At 32.7% G+C, this 21,987-nt stretch overlaps 1 protein-coding gene across 1 annotated transcript; it reads right to left on the bottom strand.

The window, feature by feature from the left end:
- Positions 1 to 1,795: 1,795 nt before the first annotated feature.
- On the bottom strand, positions 1,796 to 2,839 carry LOC133036892 (uncharacterized). The gene is made up of 3 exons (XM_061113663.1): positions 2,659 to 2,839; positions 2,183 to 2,562; positions 1,796 to 1,882 (listed from the first exon to the last, which is right to left on the bottom strand). The coding sequence occupies exons 1-3, from the start codon at positions 2,837 to 2,839 to the stop codon at positions 1,796 to 1,798; spliced, it is 648 nt and encodes a 215-aa protein (XP_060969646.1).
- Between the last annotated feature and the right edge of the window lie 19,148 nt (positions 2,840 to 21,987).

Raw genomic sequence — 21,987 nt, 5'->3', positions numbered from 1 at the left:
CGGAAATTATATGGTATGTTATATGCATTTCTTGCGAGTACGTTGACTCACGGTTCGCTTCTATGTGTAGGTAAAGGAAAGGAGAAGGCTGAACAGGAGTGAACCTGAGCTCGGGTGAGGTTGTACATGTCAAGCGGCGCGACCTGGAGTGTTCGGTCTCGGGACATCTAGGAGTTGTATTTTCAAAGTCGTTGTGCGACCTAGAACTTGTGTATTTTGAATGTATAGTTTGAAAAGTAAATTTTACAAAGTTTAAAAGAACGGGATCCCGGAATTTGTAAATGTTATATTATATTATAAAGTTTAATAACTAAAGCAAAAGTTTTAATTTGACACGTTTTTCGAGAAATTTCTTTGATTAGCAAAGACTCCACAATAATTGAAAAAGCACTGTAGCGTGCCTTAGCATTAGGGCGTTACATCCTCACTGATGAAGCTTGAATTATTATAGATGGGTTTTTACTCTCTTCTAGAATAGCTCCTCTACCCCCAGAGTAACCACCATCTCGGATTCTTTATGAGTTGGTGTCGATATAAGGGCTTCTAATATATACATCCCTATTATCTAACATATAGGTCACTTTCAGTAATCTTTCTTGACTTTCTCCTTATGTTCCTTCTTTGATTACATCTTAAATAGCTCCCACTCAACAGTAGGAGTCTGGTTAAATTCATACATAGAAGTACATTTAACCTCTTACTATTGTTTTGAGGGATATCTTGTTGTGATGTATTATCTTATAGATTAAGTCATCAACATAGCAATCTAGTATCAACATTAATATAAAATACTTGCTTAAGATTAAGTAATCATTAGAGATACCATAAAATATTTCATGAGGATTAGGAATTTTTCGCCTAAGTCATTCGAATAGACTATGCAAGAATTCTACTATCTTATTCTCAGAATTCTGATAAGTTATTTCTATCCATATGAATGGTTAGATTTACTTTCTCAGTTGTGTTCTAAAGTTCCTATCACAAGTGTCAACCAAATGAAGATGGGTTTAGAATTTTAATATTCTCCCACTCAAATAAGGTACTGTGATACAATGTCAAAGAACTTTTATTGGTATCAACTTCTATTACAACAGTAAATATTAATTGGAAATAAATTAAGATCAAGAATATATTCTGATAATTTGCTAATTCATTATATTACATCCATGTTTAAAAAATATGTGTACCATAGAGTACTGTGGTGTATTCAGTATAGTCTAGAGTTCAAAATGAACTACATAAATAGTTTAGTCGACCCCTAAGTATATAGAGATCATGATCCACCCCCAAGTGATATAGAGATCATGTGGAGTTATGAATATAATCCAGAGTTCAATAGATAAAAAGATCGTTGAACTGCATATTATTCTTAACTTTTTCCACCCCTATCAGATCAAAAGATCTTTTTATTAAACAAATTCTTAATAATTGTTTTAGAATTAACAATTATTCATACACGTAGAATTGAAATTCTAAGTGTTTATGTAGAATTTAATATACTATAGAATTTGTATCAATGATAAAACACAAACACATACAAACATTATAAACATATAAATATAATTGGTACTGGCATATACAAGATAAAGTAAATGATGCTCAATTCATAAATGTAATTCATTGTTAAAATAGAAAACTTTATTATAAAATTCTCCAAAATTAAAGGAATAGTCTGCAATAATATGAAAAATAGGGAATAAAATCCCAAAACTAATAATTGAAATCCAAATTGCTCTGAAAATAAAACAAATATTAATTCAAAAATAATAATTTTAAAAATAGAAGATTCAGAGCTTCATCTTGATCTTGGACTATCTTCACCCATCTGTCCAACCATCCGATTCAACTCGCTAGGATAGCATCCGAGTTCAAGCAGCTGGAGCTGAAATAAGAAGAAAAATAAACATGGTTAGTAGGTCCATAATTAACAATCCAAGTGGATAATAATTCTCTAAAACACATGAGTTTATAGCATAGAAAGAAATACCTTGTTTCTTTGCTAGAAACTTAGGGCATTGGGGTTTCCAGTGGCCCTTTCATTTTAATACAAGCATTTTCCTTTTGGCTTATCACCGGGAGTAGCAGCCTTTTTCTTTTTAGTTGTTTTCACAGCTTGAACATGCTTTTTGCTATTATTCCACTTCTTCTTGTTCTTGGGTTTGGAAGTAGAGGCAAAGTTTGCCTCAGCCTTAGCCGCCCCATTAGCATTCCGAGAATTAGGAGTTTTAGATCCCTTTTTCTGTGGTCCTCCAATAAAATTTTCAAATGTCTGAAGGTTGTTTACAAACTCATGAAATTCAAGTTCGTTCTTATTCATGACATAATTTGAAGTATAAGGAAGAAAGGCTGGAGTCAAACTGTTCAAGATCAGACTCACTTGAGTTGTCTGATCCATAACAGCTCCATGATTCTGAGCTTCTTGGAAGTAACTCGCCATTTTGAGAAGGTGATCACGCACGTTCTGATGAGGATTCATCCATGCATTGATGAAATTCCTTGTCGCTTCAAAGCGAGAATTAATTGATGCCATCCCGAATAGTTCAGTCAACTGGTTCAAGATTTCTGCAGCCATGATAGTGTTAGCAAACCTTGTTTTCAAGGTGCCAACCATGCTAGAAAGCATGAAGTATCGAGCTTTGTTGTTGGCATTCTGCCAACGCTCGAACTTCTCCTTTACTGCTTTGGTTGCATTCTCACCCGGCTGCTCAGGAGATCGTTCAGTTAACACAAATATGGCATTTTCACCAATGAGAGCAATGTAAATGTTCTCTTTCCATTTGGGAAATTTAGATCCATTCAGCTTATTATCAGTCAACAATGACACCATGGGGTTGGTCATTGTAATGTTGAATACTACAAATAATAATAAATAGAAATCAAGTAAGGTTCGACACAAAATCTCATTCAGAAATTATTAGCACATAGCAAGTAGGAAAGATAAGCAAAAATACTAAAAACATACAATCCTAAATAATTTCCAAGGTTTTCAACAAACGGATATCAGTGTCCCGTTTAGGCAAGAGTCAAAGATACCATCCATTGAATAGAGTTGTCAGCTCATCTAAAATGACAAACATTATAGCAACCTTTTATTCGATCAAGATGAGAATCCAGCGTTATCCCGTTTAGGCGAGAGTCAAGGCTATTCTATCTTATGAGCTTCTACCATTGTTTCACACTATTGTAAGTCTTACTAATAGTCGCCACCATTAGGGTGATCCATACTAAAAATAAAAAAAACTTACAAAAAATACTTACCTTTCGAGATTCTACGGCGTTAAATTGCTAATGAACGTTCCTCCATTAGAGAGGATTACTCACTAAAACAAGAACTATGTAGAACCAACAATGGAGATCGAATATCCTAATAAATAAAGCTCATTATTTAAAATGTATTTTCTTCTAATATTTATTTTAATCTATTTATTTTAAATATATATATATTTATTTAATTAAAATTTCTAATTTAGAATAAAATTCTAAACATAAATTTTAATTTAATATTTATAAAATTAGATGGATTTGAAAAATAAAATGAATTATTTTCCATCTTAGTAATAATTTTTAATAAATATTTAGAAAATTATTCAATTTAAGTTGTATTAATTTAAATTAATTTACAACTCAAATTTAATTTTCTATAAATATATATTGCATTTCAAAAATTAATGTATTTAAAAATAAATACAATTTTCGAAAATGCTCTAAAATAAAATAAAATAAACCCTGAAAAATTATTCTAATTTTATGTTGGTCCAAAATTAATAAATAAAATTAATTTTCAACATAAATATAATTTTCCTATTTAATTAAATATTAAGAAATTTTTTTAAATATTTAAGTATCATGATGAAAATCAACTTAAATATTAATTTTTTATTTAATTAAATATCTCTAGAAAAATACTTCAAGCAAAACAGATAATAACTATCTAGACTTTCCTTGACTAATTAATTTATTTTCTAATTATAATATATTTTAGTTCATTTATTTTAATTAATCATTTAAATGAAAAAAAAAATCATTGATTTAAGTTGGTTCAAAATTAATTACAAAAAAATAGTTAATTTTAAACTTTAATCTATTTTTCAAAAAAAATCAAATTTTCTGCATAAAAAATGCAATTTCAAATTTTATAAAAAAATGATTAATAAAATAAAATAAAATATATTTTGAAAATGATTCAAATTTAAGTTGTTCTGAAATTAAAATTTCCAACTTAAAATAATTTTTTATTTAATTAAATATTACGAAAATAATAATAATATTTAAGTATCAAGAAAGAAATCAACTTAAATATTTAATTTTAAAGTTAATTAAATGTATTAAATAAAAGAATTAAATAATCAAGTATAAAGAAACTTAATTATTAATTCTAATTTAATACTAAGAAAATATTCTTTATTTGAGTTGATCCAAAATTAATTAAAAAATAATTAATTTTTAGCTTAAAATATTTTCCTAATTAAATATTAGAAAATATAACTAGTACTAAAAATTATATCTAGAAAATATTTCAATTAACTAAGTGTTTTTCTAAAAAAAATATTAACTTTAAAATATTAAATGAAAAATAAATTTCATATATTTTAAAAGTTAATTATGTTGCTAATTCAAATTTAATTAGGTTAGACTAATATAATTAACCTAATACCATTATTTAAATAAAGCAAATGGGCCTTCACAATTGGGGTGGTTCGTGTAAGGGAGGGCTGGGTTCAGTATGTCGTACCCACTACTATTTACATGATATACTAACTTTTGTCATTTTTTTACAAAACTACTGTCAGGCTGAATTTTTTACTTTTTTACTGTGTTTTTTATAAGTTTCATACTGCAGTATACTGTGTTAAGTTTCACTGGTGTTCTACTGGTGTTTTTTAGTTGTTCTACTGTTGTTTTGAATTGCTCTGCTTTGTGTTTTACTGGTGTTTTATTAAAACACAGTATTTTTGAAAAAAATTCCATGTGACAGTATTTTTGTAAAAATTCACTCAAATTCCAGTATTTTTGTAAGTTTCCCATAAATAATTGTTATTAATTGAATAAGCCCAATTCTAATTGGGCCTAAATAAAATTACCTAAGTAAAATTATGTTTTAGCAACCTAGTCCATTTAATTTATAAAACTTAAATGGGCTTCCTATATGCATCTAAGCCCAAAAGCAAACACATAGGCTCACACAGGTCAAATGATTTGGATGGGCGCTATCATGTTACTAGGTTTACACAGATGAAAGAAATTGTAAAATTACCTGTTACAAATTATTTATAAGATCTATTGACAATTGAACTATGATTAAAATCAGATCATTGGATCTGTCAACAAGTTAATCATAACAATTTAGATCAAATAAATAAAAGGTTTGTAATTTTTTTTTTTTTGTTTGAATATACAATAAAATAATCAAACAATGCAAACAAACAAGTAACAGATTGTTTGGAAAGTAGGCTAAAATATCTCTATTTTATTTTTTTTAAAAAGAAAATTAAAATTAAAAAAAATATATATATCTTAACTAGAATTTAAATTTAGGTTGTTAGAGAATATTTGAAAAAATTCAAAAACCTAACAAACTCCTAAATTCCCTAAATTCTAACTTAAATTCAAAAATATCTAAACAATTTTTCAAATTTCAAGTTTACTTAAAATTTAAAATTATTTAAATTTCTAATTATAAGATAATATAATATAATATCTTGAATTTTAAATTTATATATCCCTAATATTATATTCTAAGTCTTATAATTTAATAAATTTAAATATTACAAAATCAAATATTTGAAAAATAAGATATTTTTATGGTTAGAATATTTTCAATTTTAGTAAAAATAATAAAATAAAATAAGTTTGAAAAAATTTATGGTTTGAAACCCTAAAATTTCTATTCAAACCTAAACTAACAAATTTTTCAAATTTCATGTTATTTTTGCCAAAATATAATTTTAATAAAAAAATGTCTAATAAGATAAAATATTAAAACTAACATATTTCTAATCTTATAATTTTAATTAATAAAATATATTTCAAAAATAACAAATTTGATAAAAAAAATGACATGGTTAGCAAATTTTGAAATTTGAACAAGATTATTTTTTTAAAAAATATTTTAAAATCAAAGTAAAATCATTCAAATTTAATAAAAAAATGTAATATCTGATCTTATAATTAAAATAAATAAAATAATCTAAAATTTCAAAATTATCCATAAGGCTATTTTTGTGAGAAATCAAATTTTCAAAATTCAAAGCCTACTAATATCTAAAACTAATTTTAACTATTTAAAAAATTAATAAAAATTAATTTTATTCTGACAATTAGATTTTTAATTGAAAATTTGGATTCTACACAAAATTCTACCAAAAATTGAATTTTGTTTCAATGAAAAATAATTTTTGAATCAAAAGATATGAAGAAAACAAGTTTGAGGCACAAGGGTATGCATTGCATACCCCTGCGCGCGCGGATGAAGGAGGCTGGGCAAGAAACGAGGTTGCATGCAGCCTTAGATGCCAAGGAAACTCGGCGTGAGCAGCCATTCAGACAAGGCCATGTCCGAGAATTCTCGGTCAGCTCTTGTCTGAACGAGCGTGCTTGTCCGCGCGGTGCCTGGTACCTGCGCGCGCACACGTGTGCACGAACTTGAGATATTTCATTCAAATTCAAAAAATCATAACTAATTCATAAAAAAATCAAAATTAGGTTCTGTAAAGCCAAAATTTATTAATTTTTTGTCTACTTTCCAGTAAAAATATTTCCAGAATGAAATAAAAAATTATTTTACAACATACATTGCGATTTCAAACTACCATCAAATAAGCACATAAACTATCATGAAACCATCCAAATCAACAGAAAACATCGTTTTAATTCATATTAGCCTTACACACTATGATTGAGATACCACTTGATGTGTGTGGGCACTCACTCTATCACTCAAGGTATGAAAATATGAAGAGAAGAAGAAGGTGGTTGGTTCGAAAAATAGAAGGAAGAATAGATGGCTCAATTTTTCTTAAAAGCAAGAAATTTCATCATCTTTTAGTGTGAGCCATCGCTATCTATTTATAGACAGCCACCTAGGTTTACGTTAGGATTTATTATGCATTAAAACAATAGAAAAATTAAGTGTAAATTACCAACTAAGTGTCCGGCCACACTAATGGGCCCCACTTTGGAAATTTTCAACTTTTGACAATCTTTCCTTTATTTTCTCAAAAATGAAATTTTTCCAATTCTAGCCATCTAAATGCCAAAACTGTTTATTTAATAATTAAAATTAATTATCAAATAAAATTTTTATTTAATATATTTATTAATTAGATTTAATAAAGTCTCTTGATTAATAAATAAGACTTAGAATCTCTTTTCTTCACAATTAAGCCCTTGCTTAATGAAAATTCATAAACTAGACATAGTCTAATTTTAGAATTATAATTGATTAATTAAAATCAATTATATGAGTCTCGCAAGTAGTATGAACTCAACTAGTATGGGGACACTGGGCCTATACAACCGAGCTTCCAATAAGCAGAACCAGAATTTACCAAGCGAATTCCCTAACTTATTAATATCTTATTGCATCCACTCATAGAACTTGTTATTGCACTCTCAGTCATATAGAACACTCTATCTGTTCCACGATATAGATACGCTATAAACATTTAACCATCGTTTTAATCTCAATAATCAAAGATCCTCTATAGATGATTTACATCGAGTAGGAATAAATTTACCGTTTCACTCCTCAATGTATTTTATCCTTAAAACACTTAGCTTCCTGTAAATGATGTTTCAGTGAACTAAAATATAATCACTGAAACAAGAGCTCTTCCATTTACCTCTATTTAGCCAAGCTCGAAGGAAATCATTGTTTCACTTCTATGTCATGATAGAAGCTATAGATTCCATATCTATGTTTAGCGCTCCCACTCAGTCATACTATCATGTTCCAAAAATGTACGTATCACCCTGACCGGAAAGTAGCTTAACTAACAAATCAAAGAACATGAATAGGACTCCTAAGATTGAACCTAAGCATGTCAGGATTAAGATCTTTTGATCTAAGATCAACTAGTGATATTGACTTAGAAAGATACAACGGTAAGATTATAATATCTTAACCAAGATCAATCTCGGTCCCAGTCCAATGTATATTCCATACATTCGAAACTAGCATACTTTGCTAATGCATGTTCTGGAAAGAACATAATACTTATGCAAAGTGTAAGTCCACTTCATCGCTGATTATCACATCAATGTAAATCCAGTACACTGATGAATCGGGGACTTTGTCTTTTGAAGCATATAATCACAATCACATTCCACTGTGTTGACATCACTATAATTGTAATGACTATATGTTCTGGACTTAATAGATTTTTATATATTAAACCACAAACATGAAAACTACATGTAAACATAAATGACTTCTAATCTTTCACTGATAACAAAGCCGATTAGATTGAAATGGGTTTTATTTAGGGCATAAAATCCCAACAGCAAGTTTGTGTAATTTTAGCGCCTGGGGCTTGGATCAGGTTGCTTCATGTCTCGTGGTACATAATACTGAAAGATAGTGAGTTGGATTCAAGTTATTCAAGTCTGAACTTCCATCCTAGAGATCTTGAAGTCAACATGGGTGCAGGGCTAGGGTCCCCTCCTAGGTCAACTGCTATGACTCGGGTCTACTCAACTCTATGATGTCATTCTTCATGCCACATGTCAAATATTAATGTCTACATCACCAAAGAAAGTTTTTGGGTTAACATTTTCCCCCAAGTCAACTTTACACTTGTGTGGAGTTAATTTGATGACATCAACTGAGCCCGTTTGCTTGAAACTGCCAGATGGGCATCAATTTTGACATTTTTAGGCACTTGTATTTTTTCTTTAAGCATTCCAAATTGAATTAGGACTTTGAACACTTTTGATTAATCCTTGAGAATTTTTAAAAGTTATTAACAAAGAAAAAGAGAAAAAAATCTTATCTTTTTTTCACTATATTTTACCTCTTTCTTTGAGAATTTGATTTTTTTTTTTTTTTGTTTGTTATGGCATTAGGATTAATTGGATTTGAATCCTAATCCTATTTGGAGATGCCATTCAAAAATAGATAGAACAAGGAAAAAAAGAAAAGACTTTTTGCATTTTGCTCATCATTTATCTTTTTCCTTTAATTCTCTCATTTTTCTTTACTCTTAATAGCATTAGGAACTGTTGTTACCTTTTAAATTTGTATTCCTACTTCTAATTGCATAGGAATTGAAAATTTTCTTTAAAAAGAGAAGGGAGAAGATATAATTATATCTTTTACTAATCATTTACCTCTTCCTTAGAAAGCTTTAAATTTAAAAGACTCCCATTAGCTTTAGGATTAGGAAATTGGACTCAACTATATATAAGTGCGTTGAGAGCCAAAGTTTTACACTTCTATTCTCAGTCCCACACAGCTATAGCCTTTCAAAGGGCACTTTGGGATTTTATCGTCGTCAAGCCTCCAAGCCTTCCTCACTTAAAGGTAAAAAGAAAAACATATATTTTTTTTTGAAGTTCACGCCAATTATTTTGTTTGATTTTTTTCTACTTCTCCTCCTTTGTTGGTCTTATTTCAAAGACTCTTAAGATTCCAAAAACCCTCAAAACGATTTTATTGAAACCTCCAAAATTTAAAAAAACTCTCCTTGTGCCTTGAAAAATTCCTCCGAGTTACTTTGACTTTTTTAAACCCAATTTTGGCTTTCCTTGAGTTGTAAGCAACTTGAGTTATTGAGCTTGAGATGACTAGGATGAAGAGAAGCACAAAATTAATTGATGAGTATGATCCCCATGTGTCTCAGTGTTGGGTTTTATGCCCTAAATAAAACTCTGTTTCAATGTAATCCAGATTATTCAATATCAATAAAGTAACAGAAGTAATTTTTCATTCACTTGTGTATGTTTTGGTTCACTTAATCAATTGCTTGTCTATTTGATTTATAAATTCATCCAAACCCTTTTCACATACTTGAACATGTTTATTGTGTTGTCAACACAGTGGAAAATAAACATGACTATGTGAATAAAGTATTCCTAGATTTATCAGAACACTGGGTTTCACTGATATGACAATCTACAACAGAGTTTACTTACATTTGGAGAAATGTTATGTTCTTTCCAGAACATAGGTTAAAGTAAAGCTCAGGTTGGATGCATGGAGTATGCATTGGAATGGACCGATATTGAACTTTGAATTAGATTTTGAAACTTACCGTAAACATCTATTCAATTCAATATCATAAGTTGATCCTAGATCACATGATCGAAATCCTGATATGGTTAGGCTTAATTTCAAGAGTATTATTCGTGTTCTTTGATTTGTTAGTTAAGCCTAATCTTTAGTCTGGGCAATACATACATTTTGGGAACACGGTAGTGCGATTGAGTGGGAGCGCTAACATAAATATAGAATCTATAGCTTCTATCTGGCGAATAGTAAGCAAAGGGTGATTTCCTTCGAGCTTAACCAAACGAGATAAATGATTGAGTACTCATTTCACTTAGTTGAAATATCATTTATACAGGGTTAAGTGTTTTAAGGATAAAATACATTGTAGGGTGTTACGGTAATTTAGTCCCTTTACAGTGTAAATCATCCATATAGAGGATCATTGATCACATTAGGATTATAACAATGGATAACTAATAATGTGTCTATATGGTGGAACATATAGAGCATTCTATATACTGAGAGTGCAATTCTGAGTTCTATGTGTGGATTCAACGAAGAATTAATAAGTCGGTGAATTTAAGTGGTAAATTCTAGATCTGCTTATTGGAAGCTCGGATATATAGACCCATGGTCCCCTCACTAGTTGAGATGATATTACTTGTAAGACTCATTTAATTGATTTTAATTAATCAATTAAAAATTCTCAAGATAGACTTGTCTATTTGAGAATTTATCACTTATTAAGGGCAAAACAGTAAATAGAGATTTTGAAGGGCATATTTATTAATTAGGAAACTTTAATTAGTTTCATTATTAATAAAATAAAAGATAATATATTATTTGATAATTAATTTTAATTATTAAATAATTAGATTTGTCATTAATGTGGTTGAACAATGGAATTGGCAGTTTTTCACAAAACAGGAAACTATCAGTGTAGGAAAAGGAAAGTTGGAAAAGTGGCAAGCCTTGTTTCCACAATGCCTAGGCCGGCCACTTAGCTTCCTTTTCTCTTTTATTTTTTTCAATTCCAAATGTCAATCATAGCCCTTGGTGGTCTTCTATAAATAGAAGGCAAAGGCTTCAGAGTTACATACAACTGTACAACCTTTTCACAGCATTATTCTGAAAGAATTTTCTCTCAGAAAATTCTCTCTGAGCCGCCACCCTCTCTCTCTCTCTTCCTTCAGTGTTTAGAAATGTATAAGTGCTAGAGTAGTGCCCACACACATCAAGTAATACCTCAATCATAGTGAGGAAGGCTGTGTAGAATTCAGAAACAACAAAGAAGGACTATCGGGCTCAGATCTTGATTATACTCTGCTACAGAAAGGGATCAAGGGTTAGAGATCTGAGTGGGAGGAGACATATATTCCGCTGCAATCACTGTAAGATTTCTGATACTCTTATGTGTTTAATTTCATATCGTTTTAGAAGTTCATATTTAGGTTGTTAAATCAACATACTTGTGAGTAGATCTAAGATCCTGGTAAAATAACTTCCAACACTCAGTTCATTAGAGCTAAGCTAAATGTGCCTAAGTCTAAGAGCTTGGACAAGGCGCGCGGTGGAAAAGTGATGGGAACTGAGCTTCTCGAAACTGCCATTGATAGTGACAATCCAAGAGATCGAGCCTCTAAGCTTAGGCCTCTTGTGTCTAGGACTCTCACTAAGCTTGAAGCTCAAACAATTTCGGACGATTACTGTCTTCCTAAAATTGTTGTTCGAAAGCCTTGACATGGTGCTCCCAAGGGTTCTTAGAATACTTGCTATAGTGCTTAGTCAAGATTCCATATGAATGGGGGTGCTTACTTGCCCTTGCATCCATGGTTCATATCCATGGATGATTTCTTTAGTGTCTACCCTTACCAGAGAAACCTAAATGACTATAGAATTCTTGCAACTTTCTTCTTATTCTACTTCTTTAGGAATTGGCCTATTCAAACTCCTCATGAGATAAACTTTCTTTGTAACTTAAAAAGAAGTCCAACCCACAAGGAACACAAATTTTATCACTTCCATCAATTTGGCCCATTCATAGAAAACATAACCAAATGTAATTGTGGCCTTTATTACCAAGAGTACTTCTATACTCTTGTTCTTTTGTCAAGACACATTACCTTCCAAAAAGTAAGCCCTTTCATTAGACCTGCTCCTCTTATTAACATGAAGAGGAGAGTCGATGCCATGTTTCTTGAAATTGATGCATGGGAGAGAGAAGGTCAAACTCTCTTTAATACTGAAAATCATTAGAAGGTGGGGTTGATCATGCCATGCAAGAGAGTGTATGCTGATACTAGTTTCCCTGCAAATCTTGGACCATGCCACTCGAGAAAAGTGATGAAGATGCTCAGAATGCTACTGTTATCTTGTCAAGTGACTTCTTTTAGAAATGACATATAATTTTTAGGGAGAATGTCTATTTTCTTAGACCACGTTGATGGAGAAGTTACTTTCCAGAGAACAATGTGGAATTAGCAGGTGGATGAAGCTCCACATTGTGCTCATTAACTTGTTGTCTTGTTTTTGTTTTGTTGTACTAACCGCTGGTCTTTATTCTTTGTAGACAATATGAACTTCTTGTATGCTATGGCCACTTGTTCAAATATGAAGAGGAAGATTCTAGTGCCAAAAGAAACTGAGCCTTCGGCAAGGGAAGTGGTTCAAGGCATTCCTACTGCCTCTACTACTTCAAAGAAGAAAGTCAGGAAGAGGGGTAGAGCTACTGATGCTGCTCATCCTACTCAAAACTATGGTAATGAGAGATCTAACACTGCTGGTTCACCATGGGTTGATATCTCAATAGATTTTGTGTTGGGTGTACCTAGGAGTAAACGTGGGAGGGAGTTAATTTTTGTGGTGGTAGATAGATTTTCTAAGATTGCTCATTTTATCCCATGTCATAAAACTGATGATGATTCTAATGTTGCAGATTTTTTTGTCAGAGAGATTGTGAGATTAGATGGTATGCCTAGAACCATTGTATCCGATAGGGATGCTAAGTTCTTAAGTTACTTTTGGAAAACATTGTGGAGAAAACTTGGGACAAAAGTTTTGTTTTCTAGTACTTGTCATCCTCAAACCGATGGTCAAACAGAAGTAGTTAATATAACTTTATCCACTTTATTGAGGGCTGTCATAAGTGAAAATATTAAGACTTAGGAGGATTATTTACCACATGTTGAATTTGCTTATAATCGTTCTACTGCTGCAGACGCGTTAGCTCGATTGGCAAGTAGTAATGTAAGTGATAAGGTGAACTTGGTTCCTATCCAGTTCCTTGAAGAGCCTAGCATCACTGGACGGAAGATGTTGAAATGATTGATACTTCCCCAAACTGGAAGACACCTATAGCCGCCTACTTCAACACTGGGGAACTCCCAGATTATCGGAATGAAGCTCGAAAGATGAGAAGGAAGGATGGACGGTATATCATAGTAGAGGGAATTATGTACAAAAGAGGATTCTCGATGCCATTGCTCAAATGTGTTACTCAGGAAGAAGTTGCATGACTCCTATCTGAGGTGCACGACGGATTCTGTGGAAATCATGCCGTCGGGCAAAGTTTGTCTAAGAAAATTCTAAGGCAAGGTTATTTCTAGCCAATGATGATTGAAGATTCAAAAGCCTATGTTAAGAAATGTGACAAATGCTGGAGATTTTCAAAGATACCTCAAGCTCTGCCTAACGAGTTAACTCAGGTGCAAAGTCTGTGGCTCTTTGCCATTTGGGGAATTGAGTTGATCGGACAATTACCCAAAGGTTAAGGAGGAGTGCAGTATGCAGTGGTAGCGGTTGATTACTTCACTAACTGGACAGAAGCTGAACCACTCGCAACCATTACATCAAAGAAAGTTCAAGACTTTATTTTGAAGAACATAATCTGCCGGTTCAGATTTTCGTACAAAATAGTTTCAGATAATGGCAAGCAGTTCGACAACCAGTCCTTAACTGACTTCTGTGTAAACCATGGTATCATCAAAAGTTTCTCCGCAGTGACACATCCTCAAGTGAATGGTCAAGTTGAAGTAGTCAACAAGACCTTGAAGGATACACTAAAGAAAAAACTTCAAGCTGCCAAAGGAAATTGGCTGGAAGAACTTCCTGAAGTTCTATGGTCATATCGGACAACTGAGAAAACGGCAACCGAACAGAGTCCATTTGCTATGGCATATTGATATGAAGCCATGCTGCCTGTAGAACTCGAGCCACCATCCCACAGGAGATTGACGTACAACCAAGATACCAATCACGTACTCCTGGCCGAATCACTTGATGAAATCGAAGAGAAGCGAACCACAGCAAACTTAAAGTTGATAGCCCATCAACAAAAAGTAGCTTGGTATTTCAACAAACAAGTGAAGACTCAGAAATTCTTTGTGGGAGATATGGTCCTAAGAAGGGTATTTCTAAACACAAAAGACACTACGGCAGGTGTACTCGGACCTAATTAGGAGGGACCATATCAAGTTGTCGAAGTTCTCGAATCCGCAACATACAAATTAGGTAAGTATGATGAAAAAATGCAACTTGTTCTAGTATCACGATATTGGAATGGGGAACATTTAAGAAAATACTACCAATAAAGTACCAGGTCAGACGACCACACTAAGTACTGAAAGAACATTTACTTTTAAGTGAATTGCCTGCTAGGCGGACTACGCTCAAAGGTTTCGACAAAAGAGAAAAAGTACTCAGGTCGGATGACCACCATTTAAAGTACAATCTCTTATTTCTACAATTTGTTTTATTTCATGTTAAGCTAAAAGATCAAATTAGATCAAATAGCTTTGATGTAAGTTACTACGGTAATAAGTACATTTTTGATCAATAAATGAATAAAGATGTTTATGTCAAAATTCAAATTGAGTCGAAATTATTAACATGTTGCTAATTTACCATCCAGTGCGTACAAAAGGTTTGGTCGTACCCAAAACCCCGAATAGATAAAAAGCATACTTGTAAGAAACAAGTAACCAAGAGTCATAAGTCTCTCGGTCACTTGGGGAGCACCTATACCTGTACAAAGCATTTGGTAAAGATAAAACAACCACAATTGCACGATGATTATAAACAGAGAATGAAATTCATTAAAGATAACAAAAGCACGTAATACTGTGATTAAAAGCTACCCGGTCAGCCTATTGTCTATAAAATAAAAAATAATTCCAAGTTTAAAGACCGCTTGGCTGGTCATGTCTTAAGAAAAGGCCTTATGGCCGAATAAGATATATATAAAAAGAGAGAAGGATAAAAAGAGAAGTAGATAAACAACTGGAGTCTCAAGCTCTCGGTTCGGATCTTTTAGGCCGGTAGGAGCTGGACGATCAGTTGTTTGAACAGGAGGTACATCAGCATTTTGGCTGGAGGAAGAAGCAGTCACATCGGGCTCACCATAAGCCACTTGAGAAGCACAGTACTCGAGATACATGTCTTTGGCCTCGCCCAAGTAATCAAAGTTTGCTGAGGGTTAGCCTTCCAAAAGTTATAAAAGAGCTCGAGACCGGCTGTCTCTAAGGTATGAACTTTCTCTCCCAGCCTCGCCACCTCAGTTGTAAGCTCCTCTTCCTTAGACTTCATCTCCTCTTCCAGCCAATGGAGGACAGCTCGAAGGCACGTCCTTTCATCTTGAAGGCTATTCACTTCTGCAAATAAGGTCTCCATGGTCTCTTCAAGTCGGTCAGAAGCCTCGAGATCCTTAATCAACTCAGTTATTTTCTTCTAAGCAGTAAAAATCTTCTTGTTGACTTCACCTAGCTCCATCTGAACAACTCCAAGTTCCACCCTGGCGTCATCAGCGTCCTTCCTGGCCAAGTCCATCTCCGCCCTCACGGTGTTCGACAGAGCTGCGTTCTTGGAAGCAACAGACTTAGCCCAGGAGTATGTGTAAGCCAACATCAGACCAGCCTGCGTAGAGAAAAAATTTTAGAATCCGAGCCAAATAAAGAGGATTAAAGGAAACTTTCAAGAAAGACTTACCCTTGTGAATTCCTTCAAGACTCCTCCCATAAGTAGCTTCAAAGAAGAGTCGTTGTCAGTACCGACCAGTTGCTCACTAACTTCAGGAACCAACCGGTTCATGTAGTGGGCTAGCATCTCCTTGCCTTTCTTGGCCTCTGGAAGCACTGACAAAGGTGGGATAGGAGCCCGCATCTGCTCGGGACCACTCTTGATCAGCTCGGATCCACCTTTTAGTTGCTCAGGCCTGTCCGAACTTCTTCCTCGAGAATCCTTGGATTTAGAAACTTTTGGAGTGGAGGGGTTCGCAATAGTTAGCTCCTCGGAAAGGTCAATAACCTCCCCGGTAGGCACCTTTTCCTTGGAAGGGGTTCCCTCACCGTCCCTGGATTTCGTGGCTGGAGGAGATGCGCTTGAGCTTCCTCTAACTCTCCTCTTCAGAGCCTCGAGCATCTTCTGAGACATGTCTACATGGAACAAAAATAACATGGTTTGATAAAATAGACATCAGAAACATAAAGCATAATAGTCAAGAAGCTTAAAAACAAGACGGAGTAGTATGAAAGATGATTGCCCGAGCAAGACTCGAAAGTCCATCATCACTTGAAAAGCCTCTTATCTCAGCCATAACAGCTTTCCCTTTAGCACGGGAGAAGGCAGCCGAGCAGGTGAACTGGGCTCCCTAATGCGAATTGCATATTCGATAGGCCTGGGCTGGGCCAGGAGTTTCTTCCTCCTTTTGAGCGGAGTCACCTGCTCTTCCTCAGCTTCATCTTCAAGATTCAAGGGCTCTTGAGCATACTTCTTGGCCCTTGCACCTCCCTTCAACTTAGCATCACACTTTAGTTGAATCAGCTCATTCTCCTTATCAGCTCCCTTAGCCCAGCTAGCACCAGATTTCCTCTTCCTCCCCTTCACTAGCTTAGGAATGAAATATTTTGGATAGAGCCCGTACTTTACAAAGTTGTCCTCAGAGGTCAACTGGATGATATTCCGGTCATCCCCCAGCAGCTGAGCAAGCTCTTGAGCTCTATCCCTAAGGGTAAGAGTGAGGGGAGGGCGGTGATATGTAAGGATCTACTGGAATCGAGTGTGGGTGGTGCCCATGCCATCCACCATGAAATACTCATCAACAAAACGCCTAATTTTACTGATGGTCGAACCGCCAGTGCCCATCAACTACTTGAAGTCTGGTTGAGAGAAATAGAAGTACCCCGACCTGCCTTGCTTAGGGCTGGACTTCAAATCAAAAAACCAGCTAACCTCGTAGGGGGATGGCATATCCCACTTCTGGGAGGCATAGAGAACGAAGAGGGCAGACAGATACTTAATGCCCTTGGGAGTGAACTGGGTCGGGCAGAGGCGGAAGAAGTCTGCCACATTCTTAAAGTACGGGTGCAAAGGAAACAATGCCCCTTCTTGGGCATGAGCACCCGACCAGGCGCACAACCCAATGGCGCGGTGCAGTGCGGTTTATGCGGTTTGGATTATCACTAAATAATTAAACTATCACAAATACAAAAAAGTTTGAGCAACACTTGTCAAAAATACCATAAGACTTGAAAATAAATATGAAAAAAAAGTTTCAAGTTTCAATAATACAATAATTAGTGCGGTTAGGTTGGGCCTTCGCATATTGGACCTAAATAAATATAAAAATTGGTATTTTTATAATATGCGGTGCGGTGCAGTTTGAACCGCATATTAACAATTCAAAACTGTAAACCGCACTGCACCGCGCGGTTTAGGAAAAATTCAAACCACGACCGTACCACAAAGAATTTCAAACCGCATTTTTTTTGCGGTGTGGTGCAGTGTGGGTGGGAACACCCCTACTTATATCTAGTTTGGTTAGCCAATTCAGTGTTGGTTTCGAAGCCAAATGGAACCTTGAGGATGTGCATCGACTTCACGGACTTAAATAAGGCTTCCCCAAAAGATTGCTTCCCACTTCCCCAGATCGATCAAGATGGTGGGCGCCACGTTTGAATACGAACTTTTGAGTTTATGAATGCATGCTCGAGCAACAATCAGATCAAAATGCATATGGTGGATCAAGAGAACGCTAGTTTCCGGACAGGCAAGGAGTGTATTGTTACATTGTGATTCTATTTAGGCTCAACAATGTCGAAGCCACATATTAATGTCTGGTGAACAAAATATTTAAATATGTTTTGGGGAAGAACATAGAAGTCTACATAAAAGACATGTTGGTAAAATCTAAAACTTCCAAGGAGCATAGTGATGATCTGGAAGAAGCCTTTTTTATCATCTAGAAATATGGAAAGACGCTGAATCCTAAAAAATGTACCTTTGGAGTTTCCTCAGGAAAATTCTTGGATTTTATTATCAGCTTCTGAGGAATAGAAGCCAATTCGGGGAAGATTCAAGCCCTTCTAAGTATACCTTCCTTTCGAAAACATAAAGACGTTCAAAGTCTAACCGAAAGGATCGTAGCCCTGAGTATATTTGTTTCTAAACCAATAGATAAGTGTGTTTCGTTCTTTAATGTTATACGTGGAAGCAACTAAGTTTGAATGGAGTGCCAAATGTAAAGAAGCCTTCCAAAAAATAAAAGAACGTTTAGCCAAAGCTCCAATTATGTCCAAACCGGTTGAGGGAGAACCGTTGTACCTATATTTCGTCGTGTCTGATCATGTGTCAAGAAAGAGAAATAAGCCTTGCTCTTGTCTTATATTTTGCAAAATAATTCAATACTGAATTATTTATAATAATTGTGACATAAAATAATTTATTGTCACCCCAAATAAATAAATTGTAATAATTTACACAACTTCCAAAATTCCCTTATACTTTATATTTTAATATTTTTCCCGTCATGTTTGCATAATTTTTTCCCAACTTAATCACTTAATCAAAATTTATTTTCCTGTCAATAAATTTTCCATAGTTAACAATCTCATCAAACTATTTCAACTTTAACAATATCTAGTTTTATTCAAATATTTACCCGTTTAGGGTTAAAAATCCAAGCTCAAACCAAGTTCCTAATCATAAATTTTCTATTCCAATAACTTGTTTTACCATTTCACAAAAAACTTGTTTTACAAGTTTCCTCGTTAGCTTGTTGGTTACAGATGGTGGTGCTTTATTTACATTATCAATATTTATTAAGGCTAATTAAGATATTTTTTTTCCCCCAAACTTTGACATGTACCAAATCATGCCTCCTGAATTTTTTTGACCGTTCTGAACTGTTGAGATGGTTACATTTACAGGGTTTTGTCTAATTTTATTCAATTTTACTATTTCAGTGATTGTTTATGTACTAAACTATGCTCCCCAGACTTTTGATATCTACCCAATCATGCCCCACAAACTTTGAAATGTACTAAATCATGCCTCTGAACTTTCATCCATATTAAAAAGAATTTAATAAAATTAAATAAAAGTCTTTAAATCTATCAATCTTAATAATTCAGAAGAAATTTTTAACGGCTAAAAAAATTCAAGGAGTATAATTAGGTACATGTCAAAATTCGAGGTAAAAAAATCTTAATTAACCTTTATTATATGAGAAATGTAAGTAAATGGCCTTATTTCTAACTCTATAAATAGTTAATGTCCCTTTTTTAAAATAATAAAGCAAATGTCCTTTTTTACTTTTTAATACATAAAATACCCTTCATTATATAAAAGGTATTATATGTTTTATTCCTTTAATAGAAATTTTGAAAAACAATAAATCAAAACCTCTCTACTAAATTTTTGTCAATTATTTTTTCAATATATAAAAGGTATTATATATTTTATTCTTTTAGATTTTGCTGCTGTTGTTGTTGTCTAATATGTTATTTAACCATATAATTAATTTTTTATTACTATATCGTATGATATACAAACAATATACCTTAAACCAATATACATATATCACAAACTTAAACTAATATACTATTAAATGAATTGTTTTCCACAATATACAGTAGCATACAAAAACTATATACCACAATCATAAGCAGATATACCATAGTCAAAAATTAATATACCACCAACATAGTGAAAAAAAATTATACAAAAAACTTAATTTAATATTCCACAAGTTTTTTTTTTTTCTTGTTCTTTCCTTCATGAAATACCAATGAACATAAAATCAATATACCTCATACTTAAATTAATATTTAATAGTTTTTTTTTTCTTTATATCCTTCACGATATACATATCACATACAAACGATATATCTTAGACCAATATAAATATACCATAAACTTAAACTAATATACTATTAAATGATTTTTTTTCACAATATATAATAGCATATAAAAACTATAAGCATAAATACTATAGTGAAAAATTAATATATCACCAATATAGTGGAAAATATATATATACTAAAAACTTAATTTAATATTCCACATGTTTTTTTTCTTTTTCTTTCCTTCATGATATACTAATGAACATAAAGACAATATTTCCTAGTGAAATATAACTATACTTCAAACTTAAACTAATATTCCATATTTTTTAATTTCCGTCTTTCGTTCATTATATACCATAGCACATTAAAATAATATACTACAATCTTAAACTAATATACTACCTTTCAGTTATTTTAAAAAAAATATATATATATATACTATCTTTCAGTTTTTTTTAATATATTATTGCATATAAAAACGATATACTACTGTGCAAAATAACTATACCAAACACTTAATTATTCAAGGTTATAATTGTAATTTTATCATACCATAGCACATTAAAATAATATACTACAATCTTAAACTAATATACTACCTTTCAGTTATTTCAAAATATATATATACTACCTTTCATTTTTTTTAAAATATATTATTGCACATAAAAACGATATACTACTGTGCAAAATAACTATATCAAACACTTAATTATTCAATGTTATAATTGTAATTTTGTCATACCATAGCACATTAAAATAATATACTACAATCTTAAACTAATATACTACCTTTCAGTTATTTCAAAATATATATATACTACCTTTCAGTTTTTTTTAATATATTATTGCACATAAAAACGATATACTACTGTGCAAAATAACTATACCAAACACTTAATTATTCAAGGTTATAATTGTAATTTTATCATCAAATTTTTTAACTAAAAGGACATTTTGTTAATTTTTTTAAAAAAATGGACATTTATTAACTTAATTGTTAGATTTAGGGCCATTTTACATCTTGGCCCTTATTATATTATAGTTAAATATACAAAATGATAAAAAGTTGGGCTTGCAACTCCCAACTCGTGTCCAACTCATACACTATTCTTCTATGGGAAATTTACATGGTATACTAACTTTTGCCATTTTTTTACAAAAATACTGTCAGGCGGTATTTTTTACTTTTTTACTGTGTTCTTTTATAAGTTTCATACTGTAATATACTGTGTTAAGTTTTCGCTGGTGTTCTACTGGTGTTTTACTAGTGTTCTACTGTTGTTTTGAGTTGTTCTGCTTTGTGTTTTACTGGTGTTTTATAAAAACACAGTATTTTTGAAAAAATTTCCGTATGACAGTATTTTTGTAAAAGTTAACCTAAATTCCAGTATTTTTGTAAATTTCCCTATTCTATTGGACCCTACGTTTTGTACAGCCCAGCAAAATAGAGCTTTATGATGTTGATGTTTTAATCAGTGACCTACTTTGAACTCGAACTACGAATTCCAAAGTGACCGTACTACATTATAAGGTATAGTTTATTCAGAACTCACTCAGAACGTACATTTTCCTTTTGGAATTTGTTAAGCTATAAGAATTATCAATTTGCAAACATCTTGGTTAATACAAATAAAAGTTACAAGAAGAGTGATATCCCAAACA

Source organism: Cannabis sativa, chromosome 4 (genome assembly GCF_029168945.1).
Source record: "Cannabis sativa cultivar Pink pepper isolate KNU-18-1 chromosome 4, ASM2916894v1, whole genome shotgun sequence".
In the NCBI taxonomy this organism is placed as follows: Eukaryota; Viridiplantae; Streptophyta; class Magnoliopsida; order Rosales; family Cannabaceae; genus Cannabis; species Cannabis sativa.
The sequence above is the reverse complement of the archived record's forward strand: the minus strand, read 5'-3'. Positions and strand labels throughout refer to the sequence as shown.